The sequence below is a fragment of the Pan troglodytes genome, chromosome 19 (assembly GCF_028858775.2).
Source record: "Pan troglodytes isolate AG18354 chromosome 19, NHGRI_mPanTro3-v2.0_pri, whole genome shotgun sequence".
Classification (NCBI taxonomy): Eukaryota; Metazoa; Chordata; class Mammalia; order Primates; family Hominidae; genus Pan; species Pan troglodytes.
Genome location: NC_072417.2, coordinates 51613494 through 51631194, shown reverse-complemented (window position 1 = coordinate 51631194; position 17701 = coordinate 51613494). Strand labels below are relative to the sequence as shown.

Sequence of the window (17701 nt, the reverse complement as noted above, 5' to 3'; positions counted from 1 at the left end):
TCACAGGCTCCGATTAAGGCCCTCCCACACCCCTTGCTATGGCCACCTCGCTCGACCACCCTCTCCTTGACTAATTTCACCCAGACTTCTGGCACCCCAGGCTCTCCTGGACACCTCTGGGTCTCTGTGTTTGCTGTTCCTTCTCCCTGGAACACCCTTCCCACCTTCTGCCCTTCCCTGGATTTATCCCAGGGAACTTATACTCATTCCTCTCAATTCGTTATGGACATCTGAGCCCTTCAGGCTTTGGGGCTATATCCTCCACGGCACCAATAACTCTATGACCTGTGACTGTCCTGTCTCCCACCCAGACTATGACTGTGGGGCCTCAGGGAAAAGTCTGGGTCTCAACAGTGCTTAGCACAAGCAACCATATGGTAGCCTCTGCCAGTGTCTGTTGACTGAGTGAATGATTCCCTCCCAAGGAGGTCACTGGACACAGTCCCTTGAGGAGTAATCAAGGTGCTCTCTACTCCCTAACCAGGCCCAGCACATTCTCGGGAGCCAGTCCAGACACTGCCATTGCAGGAGGGAGCAGGAGAAAGGCTCCCAGACCTGAGTTCAAATCCAGTTCTCAGTCAGGCAGAGTGGCTTACATCTGTAATCCCAACACTTTGGGAGGCCGAGGCAGGAGGATTGTTTGAGGCCAGGAGTTCAAGACCAACCTGACCAATATAGGGAGACCCCCATCTCAATTAAACAACAAAGCCTGGCGAAAGCATGTCTCTACCAAAAACATTAAAATTAGCGTGGTGGTTCGTGCCTGTAGTCTCAGCTACTCAGGAGGCTGAGGTGGGAGGATTGCTTGAGTATGGGAGTTCCAGGCTGCAGTGAACCGTGATTGCACCGCTGCACTCCAGCCTTGAGGTGACAGAGCAAGACCCTGTCTCAAACAAACAAACAAACAACAACAACAACAAAACAAACTCAGCTCTCCCAATCCCTTGCTGTAAGATCTTGAGTGATTATTAAGATCTCTGAGACTGGCCAGGAACGGTGGCTCATGCCTGTAATCCTAGCACTTCGGGAGGCTGAGGTGGATGAATCACTTGAGGCCAGGAGTTTGAGACCAGCCTGGGCAAGATGGTGAAACCCCGTCTCTACCAAAAAATACAAATATTAGCAAGGTGCAGTGGCACGCACCTGTAGTCCCAGCTACTTGGGAGGCTACGGCATGAGAATCGCTGAACCTGGGAGATGGAGGTTGCAGTGAGCCGAGGTCAGGCCATTGCACTCCAGCCTGGGAGACACAGCAAGACGCTATCTCAAAAAAAAAAATAATAATAATAATAATAATGCCAGGCACGGTGGCTCACGCCTGTAATCCCAGCACTTTGGGAGGCTGAGGTGGGCAGATCACGAGGTCAGGAGATCGATACCATCCTGGCTAACATGGTGAAATCCCGTCTCTACTAAAAGTACAAAAAATTAGCAGGGCGTGGTGGCAGGCGCCTGTAGTCCCAGCTACTCCGGAGGCTGAGGCAGGAGAATGGTGTGAACCCAGGAGGCGGAGCTTGCAGTGAGCTGAGATCGTGACACTGCACGCCAGCCTGGGCAACAGTGCAAGACCCCGTATCAAAAAAAAAAAAAAAATCTGTGAGGCTGTCTCCTCCTCTGTAAAAACTCAGAATTCTGAGAACATCTATAGGCCAAAAACCTACCCTCAATCTAAACTTCACACCTTATACAAAAATTAACTCAAAATAGATCACAGATTTAAATGTAAAATGTTAAAAAAACTATCAAACTTTTGGGGAAAATAATAGGAGAAAATCTTTAGGACCTAAGGCTAGGCTGTAAAAGTTGATCATACACATTGGATCATTCTTGTCTACAAAACTAAAATAGAGTTAAGAGGACAGTGGGGGAAAGCACCCAGGGTACATAACATTATTCCAAAAATGCAATTCCCTATGAGCCTGGCTGGTGAAAGAAACTCCCTTTTACAACCTGCAACCAGTTTTATCTATAGCTGCTGAGATAACTTGCTACAGATCTAGGACTAATTTTGCTTACCACTGTCACTTACCAGTCAGAACTCTTCAGCTCCCCAAACCCTTACCAGTGCCAAGGAACTTTCTCAAAGAGCACTAAGTAACATTTCTGCTTTCAAGAAAACCTCTAACCTTCTTTGTGTTCTCTAGACACATCAAAGACCACCCAGTCTTTGTGCATGCCCTGAATTGCAATTTTTCTTCCCAAATAAAACGTTAAATATAGAGATTCGTCTCTACATTTTCATTTTGACTTCAACAAAGTGAATAGTTCTTAGACTTGACGCCAAAAGCATGATGCATAAAAGGAAAAATTGATAAACTGGACCTCATCAACATTTAAAACTTTAGCTCTGTGTAAGACACCTCGAAGAGGATGAAAAAGCAAGCTACTGACTGGGAGAAAATATTTGCAGAGCACACACCCAACAAAGGTCCTGTATCTAGAATATATAAAGAACTTTTGAAATTCAACAGTATAAGCCTGGGCAACATAGCAAGACCATGATTCTACTAAAAAAAAAAAACAATTAGCCAGGCATGGTGGTGCACACCTGTAGTCCCAGCTACTCAGGAGGCTGAAGTGAGGACGGCTTGAGCCCAGGAATTTGAGGTTGCAGTGAGCTATCATTAAGCCACTGCACTTCAGCCTGGATAACAGAGCAAGAGCCTATCTCTAATAAAACAAAAAAGTAAAAAAGTTAAAACTCAAGAGTTAAAAAATAGACAATCCAATTAGAAAATGGGCAAAAGACATGAACAAATGTTTCAAAGGAAAAGACAAACAGATGGCATATAAGCCCATGAAAAGAGATTCAATGACATTAGCCATCAGGAAAGCACAAATTTAAGCCACAATAAGATATGATCTACCTATCAGAATGGCCAAAAAAAAAAAAAAAATAGTGGTAACACCACATGTTGGCAAGGACGTGGAGAAACTGGATCACTCATACATTGTTGGTGAGAATGTGAAATGGTACAGCCACTCTGGAAAAAGTTTGGCAGTGTTTGAACATGCAACTACCAGGACCCAGGAATAACACTCTTGGGCACTTATGCCAGAGAAATGAAACCTGATGTTTATATACATATGTGTATGAATGCTCATAACAAGGTTATTTGTAATAATCAAAAGCTGGAAACCCCACATATCCTTCAATCACTGAAATGGTTAAGCAAACTGTGGTATATCCATACCATGGAATACTAGTCAGCAATGAAAAGCACAAACCATTGATCCATGAAACAACCTGGATGACTTGCTGGAGAATTATGCTAAGTGGGAAAAAAGGCCAATCCCAAAAGTTTATATACTATATCTTCCATTTATATAGCATTCTTGAAATAGCAAAATTGTTGAATTGTAGAATGGATTAGTGGTTGCCAGAAGTTAGGAATGGTGGTCGGGGGAGGTGTGGGGATGGCTACAGAGAAGGAGATCTTTGTAGTGACAGAACAGTTCTGTATCTTGACTGTAATGGTGGTTACACAAATCTATACACATAATAAGGTTGTATAACACACATAAATGAGTGCATGTAAAACTGGTGAAATCTGGCCAGTGCAGTGGCTCACGCCTATAATCCCAGAACTTTGGGAGGCCAAGGTGGGAGAATCACTTGAGGCCAGGAGTTTGAGACCAGTCTGAGCAACATAGTGAGGCCTTGTCTCTACAAAAAAAAAGAAAAAAGAAAAAAGAAAAAAAATTAGCTGGGCATGGTGTCTCTGGTCCCAGCTACTCAGGAGGCTGAGGCAGGAGTATTGCTTGGGCCCAGGAGTTCAAGGCTGCATTGAGCAATGATTGTACATACCACTGCACTCCAGCCTAGGTGACAGAGCAAGACCCTGTCCCAAAACAAACAAAAAACTGGTGAAATCTAAATAAGCTTTGTGGATTGCACCAGTGTCAATTTTCTGGCTGTGATATTATTGTATTATAGTTATGCAAAACGTCGCTACTGGGGAAAACTGGGTGCATACAACCTTCCTGCTCATCAACTGCAGAAGTGTTGGGGTGGTGGAGGTGGGAGTGAGGCCTTGGACTCCCTTCCTGAACTCTCCAGCCTCTGTGCATTGGTAAGAACACAGGGAGAAGCTGAGGTGGCTCAGAGAAGGTCTTACAGGGGATCCACAGTAGCAGAGGGGCTATAAATGGGTCTTCAGGACCCTCAAGGCAGGGCTCCCCCGCTGGGACCACCTCCCCTCTCTGGCCCTGGGGCAGGGGGAGGATGCAAATATGTGTGCCTGTTCCCCAGGGGCCACTATGTTCAGTAGCATAAAGCTCTTGGGGGGCTATATGGCAGAGTGTAGGACTTCGTGCTTGAGGGGTCAGTGATGGGTACCACAAGGATGCTGGGCCTAGGAGGCCAGTCATTGCCCAGGGCAGTGGACTCAGAGGCAAGGAGTCCTGATGGGCCATGAATGGTGGAGACGGCCTTGGAGGAGGGGGGTTTGAGGGCACAAGGCCTAGAGATGTCACCAGCCTACGGAAGCAGCATCCTTAAGGGACCCAAACCAGCCCCATCCAGATCCAGAGCAAGTATGGGGGATGGGAGGAAGGGCTGGGCCTGGTGCCGGGCAGACTGGCTGCGGCACGCGATGGGGTGGGGGCTGTTTGTTGGGCCAGATTTAATGGGCTTTGCTGTCCCACCCTCAAAGCCTGCCTTCAGATGTGGTCTCCACGCTCCCCATAACCAGGGTCCCAACCCCAGGGGACGCTCAGCAGAGAGCTGGGCCTGACCCCAGCCCACAGCGGGCCTCTTGGCCCCTCCCTGCCCTAGGGTTCAGGTCGGGTGCTGCCCGCCACGCAGAAGCAGTCCGGGGACCCCTCCCAGAGGGGATCAGGGCTTAGGACTGAGAACTGGGTATCTGCTCAGGAAAGCCCTGAGTTTGGGTCAGTCAGTGCCCCATCCCTGCCTGGGGGCTCCCAGCCCAGTACCCTAGACCTGTTTCCACAACTGGACAGCTGGGTATCTATACAGCCGCACGGACTTCCCGCCACGCCGGCGAAACTGGGCACAGCCAGGGTTGATCCAGGATCACCAACAGACCCTGGGGGCACAGGGGGGTGCCAAGGCTGTTGACCCGCTGTGTGACCTCAGGGAGAACACTGTCCCTCTCTGGGCTGGGTGTTCCGGGAGCTCTTGGGCTTAGGCCTCTGATATTTTCGGAATTCGGGCACCAGGGGACCGTGGGCAGTGCGTCCGCCCCAGGTCTGTCTGCCTGTCGAGGGGTGAATCAGCTTCCGGCCCCGCCCCGGGCGGCACGTGACCGCAGGTGGCGGCGGCGGGGTGAGCGGGGCGGCCCTGAGTCACCGGCGCGCCCCCGCCCAGCCTCTCGCCGCCGCCGCAGCCGCCGCGTGTGCGCCCCGCTCCGCCAGCGCCCGCTCGGTAAGCAAGTCCCGGCCGCGCCCCCCGGATCCCGGGTCTCGCGGGGCGTCGCCGCCCCGCAACCGCGCTTCTGGGTCTCCTGGACCCCTCCCAGAGCCCCAGCCTCCTCCGGGCAGGCCTCCTGGGTTGCCGGCACCCGGAAATTTTTAAGACCCCTCCCTTACCCGGAAGCCCTCGGTTTGCGGGGCGCCTCTGTGCCGGGGCCGCCTCCCACTCTAAGAAGCTACTGGGAAGTTCCCCGGCTGCCCTAGTTTCCCTCAGAAGTTGCTAGGACTTCAGGCAGCTCCGGAAATCTGGGATGTGGGTTCCCTGCACATAGAGGCACGCTGAGCCCTGGGACGTGGCCCACGGCTCCCTCACCGCTGTTCCGATCCCTTAACTTTCTTCCCATCCCAGTCCAGTGCCCCCACCTCATCTTCCCAGCCCCAGCCCCAGCCCCAGCCCCGTCCTTCCCACGCCCACCTGAGTTCCCGGCCCCGCCCCCGCCGCCCCTCCCCGCGCGGCCCGCCCTCCCCGCCAAGCCGGGCTCATCAGGTCTTTCCCGCAGATTGCTCATGGGCAGAGGAGCAGAGGCCGCGGAGAGGCCCCCGAGCGCGCGGTGCCCCAGCTGGGCCGGAGCTAGGAGCTGGACCTTGCCCACCCACCCCCGGCAGCAGTGCCCGGGCAGGCGGCGCCATGGCCTTCTCCCAGGTGCAGTGTCTGGACGACAACCATGTGAACTGGCGCTCCAGCGAGTCCAAGCCTGAGTTCTTCTACAGCGAGGAGCAGCGGCTGGCGCTGGAGGCCCTGGTGGCCCGCGGCCGGGACGCCTTCTACGAGGTGCTCAAGCGGGAGAACATCCGAGACTTCCTCTCGGAGCTGGAGCTCAAGCGCATCCTGGAGACCATCGAGGTGTACGACCCGGGCTCTGAGGACCCTCGGGGCACGGGCCCCTCTCAGGGGCCCGAGGACAATGGGGTCGGCGACGGCGAGGAAGCCAGCGGGGCGGATGGGGTCCCCACCGAGGCCGAGCCGCTGCCCTCCCTGGAGTACTGGCCCCAGAAGTCGGACCGCTCCATCCCGCAGCTGGACCTGGGCTGGCCCGACACCATCGCCTACCGCGGCGTGACCCGGGCCAGCGTCTACATGCAGCCCCCCATAGACGGGCAGGCCCACATCAAAGAGGTGGTGCGGAAGATGATCAGCCAGGCACAGAAGGTGAGGCAGCGCGGGGACTCCTGGAGCCATGGCCCAACCAGCCACCGGACCCCTCTCAATACAGGCTCACTCAGAGCCCAAAACGGGAGCCCAACATGGGCTTCTAGGGATCTCTGCTGTTTCCCTGGCTGCCTCTTGGGTGGAGGTTTCCTCCCCACCTTCGTGGGGATCCTCAGTTTCTTTGCAGGGTAGGGTTCCCAGGTCCTAGCAGGTGACAGTGGGCTGCCCCGTCTCAAAGGGCCTCTTTATTGTTGGAGGGTGTTTCTGGTTCCCCAGAAGAAGGCACCGAGATAGGGTGGAGTTGGGGAGGGGAGGAACCCCAGGGCTTCCTCTCACTCTCCCTTAGAGTGGCTCTGATTCACTGTAAAGGCGCGCACACACCATGAGCTCTCTGGTGGGGAGAGCTTTTGTTGTGGGGTGAGGGAATAGGCATGGTCCAAGTCCATCTGAGACTGGCCTGGAGGTCCTTGTTCAACACTGCCTGTTTCCTAGCTGTGCTGAGCAACTGGGAGCAGATTGCACACCCTCTCTGAGCCTCTTTGTGAGCTTTGCAATGGTGGAAACTTTCCAGGCCAGGATGCTTGGGTGAGGGAGGTGTGGTCCTCATCTGTGGAAGTGGAGCGAGTCCACCTGAGCATTGTCCACCTGAATTTTGCCACCGGAAGGGACCTCAAGCCTTCTCTGGCCCTCCCCTTCTCCACCCCTGTTGGGCTATGCAGTGTGGGGGGCCATTCTTAGCTGACACACCGTCACACATTCTGAGAAGGGGTGCTTGCCATTTGCAGAGACAGCTAGGCCACTGCTGGACAGTTGTGACCATGAGCAGGTGCTAATGCCTGCTGCACGTAAGTACCTTCTCATCGTTTCCAAGCACATCTTAATTTGATAGATAAAGCTTACCTAGTGAGCTGTGTTGAGAAGGATTCTGAAGCCAGGTCTGGGCCTCAGGTTGTGGGATGAGGTGTTCCTAGCTGGGTCTAATCCCTTTATACTTCCAGTCCCAGAGCAGGGCAGCCAATTGCAGAAGACCAGAATGCTGGCTTTGGGGACCATCCTGGCTAACTGACAGGGCCTTGGGGAAGTTCGTGGGCAGAGAAACCAGACGTGGGTCAAGAACTGATGAGGTGGCCCCTGGCCCTGGCCCCAGTTTCCAGGAAGGTGGAGTCCCTGCCCAACAAGGGGACCAGTTGGGGCAGCTAGCTGGGTGGGGGCGCCTGGCCCCTGGCCTGGCTGCTCTCAATTCACTGACTGACCCTGGGCAGCTTTGAGGCTTCGGGTTTCTGATCTATAAGATGGAGGTGGTGTGGATAAAAGCTGCATCTTTGGCTATTGTGAAGATGGACTATCGGGTGACAAAAGTAAGGAAGGAGTTAGAGGAAGAGGAGGAGGAGGGGGAGGAGGAAGGGACCTTCATAGTTTGCAGACTGAGAGACCCGCCCCACACCTGCCGTGGTGTGGAGGAAGTGCTGCTGATGTCTGTGCCTGATGGGGATGACTGGCTGGAGGCTAGAGAACCCAGTCCCCACAGAGAGCCTGCTGGGATCCCATTACCCAGCCTCCACTTCCATCTTGAAAATAGGGAAACTGAGGCCATGGGTAGGGGGACCTGCTGTGCCAAGGTTCCCACTCCTCTGTGCCTCCCCTCCTTGTCAGCGACAGGAAGGAGGCAGATGGGAACAGCCAGAGGGTCTGCAGACAGACAGATCCCCCGCCCAGCGATGGGCCAGATAGGGGCTCCCAGGGCCAGGACTTCACCTGCTGACCCCAGGTTCCTCCCTGAGTCTCTGGCTACAGCTGTGACCCAGCCACTCCGTACAGTCCCATGAGCCACCTGGAGCTTCCTTTGCTTCCCACAAAAGTCCCACAAGGTTATTAGTGTCACCTAAGGTGACATTGCCTTCCTTTGCTTCCCACAAGGTGATTGCTGTCACCTGTCTAAGGTGACATAGCCAGGAAGAAGCTGGTCTCCAGTTTGGGCGCCAGTGTGTCTACACGGCCCCATAGTGAGTGATGTCCTCCAGCCTCGGACAGGTGGGCCCTGCTTTCTGCTTTTCCAGCCCTCAGGATGGGGCACTCACTGCTGAAACTGCTCCCTACTCTCAGACCTCAGGGAGTCCTCAAGGGTCCCACAGTGGGGGCCTCAGAGGCAGTAGAGACTAAGCCCCTCATCTGACAGACAAGGATACTGAGGCACAGAGAAGGACAGGGATTTGTTCATGACTCCACAGCATTGTGGTGAGCCAAGCCCCTGCTTTCTGCCCTGGGCACTTCCTTCCCTGCCACATCTGTCCTGGGACCCGTGGCCCAGGCATGTGTGGCATGTGTGGGCAGGGATAATAACAATAGCAAGTGTTGACTGAGTGCGAGGCGCTTTATAATCTCAGCTAGTGTTATCTGTCTCATTTTTCAGATGTAGAAACTGGTTAGTCCCTGCCCAAGGTCACCTAGCTAGTTCTCGGGTAGAGGGGTGGGGACCAGGCCTGTGTTTCCCTCAAACTCTAGGCTATCCCTTGTGCCCTGGCCCTGGCAGGACAGAGTGACAGGCAGGGGCTGGGAGGGGCAGCTCATCCAGGCCACTGCAGTCCTCCAGCTGTCCTGCCCCAGCTGCTTCCCAGGCTCACAGGGGCAGGGCCCGGACACTGACGGATGCTGACGGGGCGCTTTGTCTGCCTGCTTCCTGGGAGCGCTCCCTGCCTTATCTCTCCCCATGAATCACCTCTCGTGCCCATGCTTCCACCTCCCCTTCTCACTCTGGTATTGTGTAGGGAGAACTCTGCCTGCCCCCTGCCTAGGATGGGGATCCCTCTGCCTGGGCCGCCTTGTCACACACTGGCCCCTTCCCACCGGGGGCTTCAGGCTGGGGCTGCTGGGGCTGAGTCAGGACAGCCCAGCCTTCCGCCTCCTCACTCACCTTACCTGTCGTCAGCACAACAGGCAGACCCTGGGGCAGTGAAGTGACGCAGCACTTAGGGGAGCGGCTGTGTTCCTGTCAGGACTGCTGTCAGTCCCCCCGTTCCCAAATGACTAGAATGGAACTAGTGGACAGCAGGACCAGGAGCCAAGAGTCCGTGCTCTGCCTCTGCCTGACTGTGGGACCTGGAACAAGCCCCAGCTCCTCTCCAAGCCCCGGTCATCCCATCTGTAAAATGGGAACAGGTATTGAAGACTGTTAGGGGCCCCTTCAGCCCTGACACCTTGCTGCCCTGTGATCCTAGACTCCCCTGGGACAAGAGGCGGGTGGGTCCCGCGTCTCACTCTCAGCAGCTTGTGCCCTCCAGCCTCCCTCCAGCCCTAGTGGGCTCCTACTCCAAGATGGAAGGTCAACTGCCTTCCCCTCCCCTAGCCCCAGGAGCCATGATTTATCTGGGAAAAAACATGCTGTGGGGTTCCAACTACATACCAGAGGACGGGCTTGTAAGATCACGCCTGGGAGGGGCGAGCCCCGGCCTCACTTGGCTGCAGCCTGAGAAGGCGTGAGGCTGGGCTGGGTTGGGGCTTCCTCAGCCAGAGCTGGATGTAGATGTTCTAGCTGGTTGCTCCTCCAGCAGATGCTGAGCCCCCCTCAACATGACACAGCAGGGGGGCCTTAGCAGGATCCCTCACCAGCCCCAGGGTGAGGCCCCAGGGCAGGGACAGATCACACCTTCCCTATTTCACAGTTGAGGAAACTGAGGGCAGGTGAGGCGCCGGTGGCCAGGGCCAGAACACTGATCTCTGCATGCCAGGCCAGGGCTTGGGAACAGACCCAGAGAAATAAAGTCGAACCCAGGTTTCACGAAGCCTGATTCACCCCACATTTTTTCTGTCAGGCCCCCGCCTTCACACACTGAAGTCCTGGCCCACAGCTTGGCTCTGAGAGAATAGAAGCAGCTTAATGAGGTGCTTACTAAATGCCAGCCCCGCGCCAGGTGCTGAGCGGGCACTTTACCATGCTGTGTAATCCTCCCCACAACTCTGGAAAGTAGGTGTTGTCTCCATTGTGCAGATGAGGAAACTGAGGCTTGGTGGGGCTCGGAGATGGCAAATAACTTGCCTGAGGTCACAGAACTGATATTCTGGAGGGACTGGGCCGAGACCCCCAGTCTGCAGGCCCTGAGCACCCTCCCATTCCCTGGAGAAGCAGTGGCACTGTTCCTTCTGAGCCCTACCCCTGCATGGGAGCACCAGAGCCTCACTGCTGGATCCTGTTGACTCAGGACAGTAAAAGCATTTTCTTTTTTTTTTTTTTTTCTTCTCGAGACAAAGTCTTGCTCTGTCGCCCAGGCTGGAGTGCAGTGGCACGATCTCTGCTCACCGCAACCTCCACCTCCAGGGTTCAAGCGATTCTCCTGCCTCAGCCTCCTGAGTAGCTGGAATTACAGGCGTGCGCCACCAGGCCCAGCTAATTTGTGTATTTTTAATAGAAACGGGGTTTCACCGTATTGGTCAGGTGGGTCTCGAACTCCTGACCTTGTGATCCACCCGCCTCTGCCTCCCAAAGTGCTGGGATTACAGGCATGAGCCACCGTGCCTGGCAGTAAAAGCGTTTTCATGAGGCTCCTTGGCAGCTAAATACTGGGCTCTCTGGAGGAGGGCTGGGACGGGGACTCACAAGAACAGGGTGAGCTCTGTGGCCTGGGGACCAGGAGGAAGGCCACTCATTGCATCCTTTAGCTGGGCAGTGCCAGGACAGCTCCCCACACTGCCAGAGGCCACAGGTGGCCCAGTTGACACCTTGTGGGGCGCACAGCTGGCCCAGGCTCCCACCACAGGTCAGAGAGTGGGTGGGGAACCATCTGATAAAGTAATCCCAGGTGTTAACTCCTGTGTGCTCCAAAGGCTCCCTTCCCTTAATTAAGAGTTTCGAGGAGAGCCGGGAGCAGCCCTTCGAGGAAGGAGCTCTAAGGAGAGAGTGCCTGCCCGTCTGGGCACTCCAGTGGGACAGGCAGCTGCTCAGCCACTGGGCTGGCCTCCTTCCCACAACCCCAAGAGCCAGGGCCTGCCGTCATGTTCATATCACAGCTGGGGAAACTGAGGCTCAGAGTCGGCTGGGGCCTTCATAAGGTTACACCAAGGGTCTTAGGTGTGGCTGGACCTGGATTGGGTCTCCCTGGCTGGAGAGGGTCTCCCTGCAGCTGAGGGTCCTGGCCCCTGGGCCAGCAGAGAGTGCTGGTCCCACTTAGCCACTTGCATGCTGCAGGACCCTCGGCCTCAGTTTCTTCACTTGTAAAATGGGGATCAGGCCTTGTCTTGATGCAGTGATAGACAGGAGCATCCAAAAGCACTGAGCTACCCTCTGCCTTGAGAGCAGCTGGGGAGGAAGATGGGGTCCCACCCTGTGCCCTGGCCCACGTTGGCCCCAGCCTGGCAGGCCCTGGCCTGATTGGGCTGTCCTAGTCCCCTTTAAGGGTCTGAATGACCCCTGGGCTCGAGTACCTTGCCAGGTTAAATGCCATGTGGGGTGGTGGGAAGACAGGCTTCCATATCACTGGGACCCAGGCATGAGCCCCAGCTCTGGTGTTATCTTTAGTGGCTGCTTGGAGATAGTTGCTTGGCCTCTCTGACCTTTTGTTCCTTCCTCCTCAGTGTCATGGTAGTGCTAACAGCTAACACCTGCCTCATAAAGTCATAGTGAGATTTAAATGGGAAAAAGTGTGGTGTGTAAAACACTCTGTGTCTGGCATGGAGCTGGCATCGGTAGATGCCAGATCTCTCCTCTCGCCTCCTCCACCTTCACTCCTCACTCCTGTCCTGAGAGCTTCTCTCTGTGAGTAGTCTGGGGTGGAAGTGGTGAGCTCCCTGTCCTGGGAGAAGTTCAAGCAGGGGCTCACTGGAACGCAGCAGAGAGCATGTGGGCACCAGGTGGCCTAGAAGCCTCAGCCCTGCCCTGGTGTGCTTTGTGACCTTGGGCAAGTCCTTTCCAAGCCAGGCTTTCTGGGGCATTAGGATGCTTGATGGCCCCAATGTCTGTCGCTCTTGGACCCTGGAGAAGCTGAGGTTTTAAAGGCTTTTGAATCTATAGTTTTGATATTTTCCTGTTTGAAAATTCTCAGCTGGTGCCATTTGCTGCCCACATGGGATGGTCTGGTTGGCTGGATCCTGCGCCTGCAAGCCTGGAAGCTCTGAGGATTCTGAAGCTCCTTGCGGCCAGCGGGAAAGGATCTTGCCCTCTTGCCTCATCCACAGGGAACAGCCTTGGTCACCTCATGGCCTTTCCCCAAGCTCTGCCAGCCCCTTGTCTCTGCAGTATTCCTGAGCCATGACCAGGAAGCTGATGTCCGTCTGGGGGAGGTAGGAGACTCAGGGTAGTGCCTTCATGCCACTGGGCTAGGCTGAGCCTCCTGGTCAGAGCGCTCTGGGCATGATTAGCCTGGGCTTCTTGACCCCAACCCACTGCAGCCATTTGGTGCTCAGAAGGCCTGATCTTCCTTTAATTGGCCTTAATGAGGCTTCAGTCTTAATAGTCAGAGGGTGGGGAAGGTGTTCATAGAGCTGATGAATGTCAAGGGGAATGGGACCTCAGAGTTCATCCAGTTTCACTCCCCATGTTACCAAGAAGAGAAACTGAGGCTTAGAGTGGGAAGTGACCCGCCATGGGCCACCCAGGGAAGGCATGGCAGAGCCAGGGAGGCCCAGGCATTAACCTTCCAGACAGTGCTGATGGTCAGGTATTTCTTTCAAGAGCTGAGGTGGCCTCTGGGAGGCTGTGGGTGGGTTCAGAGGTTGGAATGGACACAGGGTCCCCCATTAGGAGAAAAGCCTAGGAACAGGAGACCTCTGCCACTAGTTGACAGGGTGGCCCTGGGACAGTGACACCCCCTCTGGAAAATGGGAGTGGCCATCACCACCCCTCCCTGTCTCCAGAAAAGGGACACCTGTATGCATGCCAGCTGGTTGGCCTAATTATCCTTGCTCTGGCTGGGGTCAGCATTTGTTACCAAGTACACAGACTCCCTTTACCCTGGGAGGCAAGATGAGACTGTTAGCTAAACTAGTCCTCTCGGTGACAGACTTTCAGAGACATTATATGGGCAAACTGGTTTGGAGATTGCCAGGAGGTGGCAGGGAGCACCACCCAGGGATCCTAGGAGAACTTCCTAACCCAGAGAACCTTCTTGGGCCTCTTCAGATGGCATGTCACTAATTCTGCGAGCCCCCTGGAGGGGAGGAGGAGGGGAGGGGGAGTGGGACCATGTCATGATAGAAAAACTGAGGTGCTGCAGCCACGTCTGTCCCAACCGTGCTGCTGGAGGAGGGGGTTGCAGCTGGAGGAGGGAGTGTGGGTCTGCTGGTAATGAATTCTCTCAGCTTTTTTATATTTGAAAAAGTCTTTAGTTTGCCTTTTGTTTTGAAATGTATTTTTGCTGGGTATAAAATTCTAAGTTGATTTTTTTTTTTCCATTTAGTACTTTAAAGATATTGCCTGTTGTCTTGTGGCTTGCAGTGATTCTGATGAGAAGTCCACTTACTTTGTTCCTTGACATGCAGTTGTCTTTTCTCTTCTGGTTGTTTTTAAGGCTCTCTTTGTTACTGACTTTAAGTGATTTGTTTATGATTTGTAGTTTTTTCGTGTCTCTTCTGAGACCTGTGGATTTAGTCTTTTTTTCTTTTTCTCTTTTTTTCTTTTTTTTTAATTGAGACAGAGTCTTACTCTGTTGCCCAGGCTGGAGTGCAGTGGCGCAATCTTGGCTCACTGCAAACTCCACCTCCTGGGTTCAAGCAATTCTCCTGCCTCAGCCTCCCAAGTAGCTGGGATTATAGGCACATGCCACTATGCCCTGCTAATTTTTGTATTTTTAGTAGAGACAGGGTTTTGCCATGTTGGCCAGGCTGGTCTCCAACTTCTGACCTCAAGTGATCCACCCGCCTCTGCCTCCCAAAGTGCTGGGATTATAGGCATGAGCCACTGCACCTTGCCTTGGATTTAGTCTTTAATCAAATGGTAGAAGTGTTTTGGCCATTTTTTTCTTATTTATTTATTTTTTTGGTCTCTCGCTCACTCCCAACCCTTCCACCTTCTGAGACTGCAATTACACATATATTGGATGGCTTGAAGTTGACCCACAGTTTGCTGATGCTGTGTTCATGTTCTTTCAGTCTTTCTGTGTGTGATTTTGGACAGTTTCTACTTATATGTCTTCAAGTTCACTAATTTTCTCTTCTATAGTGTTTAATCTGTTAATTCCACCTAGTATATTTTTCGTCTTAAATGTTGCATTTTCACCTCTTGAATTTCGATTTGTTGGCTAAAAAAAAGCTTCCACATCTCTACCTAACTTTTTGAACACATGGAACACAGTTATAACTGTTTTTATGTCTTTATCTGCCAGTTCTAACATCTGTGTCGGTTTTTGGTTGATTTTGATGGATTTTTTTTCTCACGTGCATCATGTTTTCTTGTTTCTTTGTGTGTCTGGTAATTTTTAATTGGATACCAGGCATGTTGGATTTTAGTTTGTAGTTTTTGTTTGTTTTGTTTTCTCCTTTAAATATTTTGGAGCTTTGTTCTGGGATGCAGTTAGGTTACTTGGAAACGATTTAATGCTTTTGTGGCTTCCTGTCAAGCTTTATTAGGCAGGACCAGAGCAGACTTCACTCCAGGGTAGGAGTTGCAAATTATGGACCCCAGGCCAAAGGAAGCCTGTTGCCAGCTTTTATAAACAATAGAACATAGATATTTATTTATATACTTTGTTTGGCTGCTTTTGTGTTACACCAGCAGATTTGAGTAGTTGTGACAGAGAACATATGGCCCTTAAAGCCTCACATGTCTACACTCTGGTTCTTCAGGAAGTTTGCTTATGCCTGGTCTAGGACTTATTTGTCAACTGCTGAGGCAGTATCCTTCTGAGGACCCCCCCTGCAGGACCTGTGTGTTAGGAGGGGTTTCTGTTCTGGCTGGGGGCACATACACTATTCCCGGTCCTGCGTGAGCACCAGCAATTGTTCCAGCCACCCCTTTCCGGTGGTTCTCTGCTCAGCCTCCCCTTTCCAGTGGTTCCCTGCTCAGCCTCAGTAGTTTCCTCACGTTCATGTGCTGCTCGGCTATCAGCTGAAGACTCCAGGGGACCCTCTGCAGGTCTCTGGAGTTCACTCTGTGCAGCTCTCTCCCCTGCGGCACTCCGTCCTGCAAATCCTAGCTGCTACACTCAGAGTGAACCCTGTCTCCTCAACTCAGGGAGACCACAAGACTCCACGGGGGCGCCCCTCCCTGTGCTGCAGCCTGGAAGTAGTGGGGTGATCCTAGGGCTCAGCTGGTTTGTTCCTCTTCTCTCAGGAATCGCTGTGCTGATTGAAGCCTGTTGTCCATGGCTTCATAGATTTTATCCGGGTTTTTTATTGCTAAGGCAGTGGGTGAATTCCGTCTCTGTTATTCCATCATGGCTGTAAGTGGAAGTTGAATCCAAGGTCATGATGGCCACTGCCTCAACCTTTAAGACAGTCTGCAGCATTCCTGTGAGCAGCCCTGATGCGTCACTTACAGCCTTCCAGCTGGCCCGGAGGGTAGTGAGACGCTCCTGGCCTGTTCACCCCAGAGGGAGCTGTGGGTCTGGTGGGATGGGACTTGGGTTGGTGGGAAGACGAGGAGGGTCCGTGCAGCTGCCGTTTGTGGATCCCCTGCTAGGGCTTCACCTGCATGAATTCATTTTAATTTCCAACAACCTTGTGGGTGGGGATTGTTATTATCCCCATGAGGAAATGAAGGTACTTGCCCAAGGTCATGCAGCTTCCCAGGAGGAGCTGAGATCGGAGCCAGCGGGTGCAGAGCCCACACTGCCACTGTCTGGGCATCTGCCATCAGACCTGGAGAATAATGAACCCCAAGATGAGAGACTGTCTCCACCCCCTGCACTTCTCAGGTGGGAAAATGAGGCCCAGAGAGGCCTAGGGACTTGTCTGCAGTGTGTGCAGTGTCTGTGGCTGCTTCAGGGCTCCAGGTTCTGGGGCAGGCTTGAAGGTATCTGTCCTCCACCTGCCTGGAGCATAGTGAGGAGAGAGAATATGGCCGCCTCTCTCCTCTCTCTGAGCCGCCTCTAGGGATCTCTGAGGCCTAGGAGGGTGAGGTGAGTGTAAGGCTTGTCACGTGCAGGTTGGAAACTGTCCCCTCTTGCCCGAGTCTTGCGACTCAGTCCTTGGGAGACTCCATTGCTGTGCCTGAGAAGAAATACGCAAGTGATACACGCTTAACCCAGACAGGCCAGAGTGACGACAGGGAAGGCTGGGGCTGCACTGGAGTTGGGATTTGAAAAAAGGTAGTTGTCCGAGCAGATGCAAAATGGGCAGGTGGCAAGGAGAACAACATGTAGGAGACACAGTGGCTTGAGGCAGGACGCGTCGGGGAGAGGGGTCAGGATGCGTTGGTTAGGGCCCCCCTGAAGAGGTGCTGCTGCAGAGGCTGGGCCTGTGCACCCGTGGTTTCCCACCATGCTCGGAACCAGGCCAGCCCGTCTTGCCCCACCCCTCCTCCCCAGGCACCTCTGTGGAGACCTGTTCTACCTACTCGCCCTGCGAGGGCACTTCTGCTTCAAGAGTGGTTCTGTGGTCACAGGAAGGCTAGGAAACAGCTGTTGTGGGTGTCAGGAGCCACAGGCTGTTGTTGGCACCTGTGAGGCAGGAGCTGTGTGGGGAGGCAGGGAGAGGGCGGCCACCAGCACTTCCTCTCCCAGACCTGTGGGCGCAATGAGATGTGTTAGCCGCCCAGACAGGCCCTGCCGGGCACCAGGCAGGGAACAGGAGTTGGGGTCCCTCGGCAGGGACATCAGAGACGAAGGGGCTTGGACATCTTGTCCACCTTCTCCTTCGACAGGTGAAGAAACTGAGACCTGGAACGCAGGTGTGGCTCACCCAAAGCCCAGCCTAGAGCTTGGGCCCTGGTGCTGGACCGACTCCGCCTGCTCCACCCTTGCTCAGGGGGCTCTGGCTGGGGCTGAGGGAGATTGAGGAGGCCCACGCCTGTGCTCCCTGCCTCTGTGACCTAAAGCCCTGTCCCACCCCCAACGCCAGCAGCCAGTGTTACGTGGCTTCAGGCCGTGTCTGCTGGGGGGCAGTGGCCACAGGTGGGGTTCTCCTTTGTGTGAGATGCTGTCACCCCTGCATCCCAGCTCAAGCTGCTCCAGTCACTGCCCAGGTGTTGGAGGT

The 17701-nt window shown here is 54.0% G+C and overlaps 2 protein-coding genes across 6 annotated transcripts in view; one reads left to right on the top strand and one right to left on the bottom strand.

Annotated features, from left to right (window-relative positions):
- Positions 1 to 17701, bottom strand: part of SLC5A10 (solute carrier family 5 member 10) — a 69945-nt gene that overhangs the window by 11949 nt on the left and 40295 nt on the right. The gene's annotated exons all lie outside the window — the stretch shown is intronic.
- Positions 5261 to 17701, top strand: part of FAM83G (family with sequence similarity 83 member G) — a 33750-nt gene continuing 21309 nt past the window's right edge. For 2 of the 3 annotated variants that reach the window (XR_001710565.3, XM_009432627.5), the window contains exons 1-2: positions 5261 to 5386; positions 5934 to 6583. Coding sequence is in view for 2 of the 3 variants with exons in the window: in XM_009432627.5 (XP_009430902.2) it covers positions 6062 to 6583 (522 nt within the window). In the remaining variant the exon portion in view is untranslated. The remainder of the gene's footprint in view (positions 5387 to 5933; positions 6584 to 17701) is intronic. The other variant, NM_001243845.3, reaches the window with a different exon arrangement.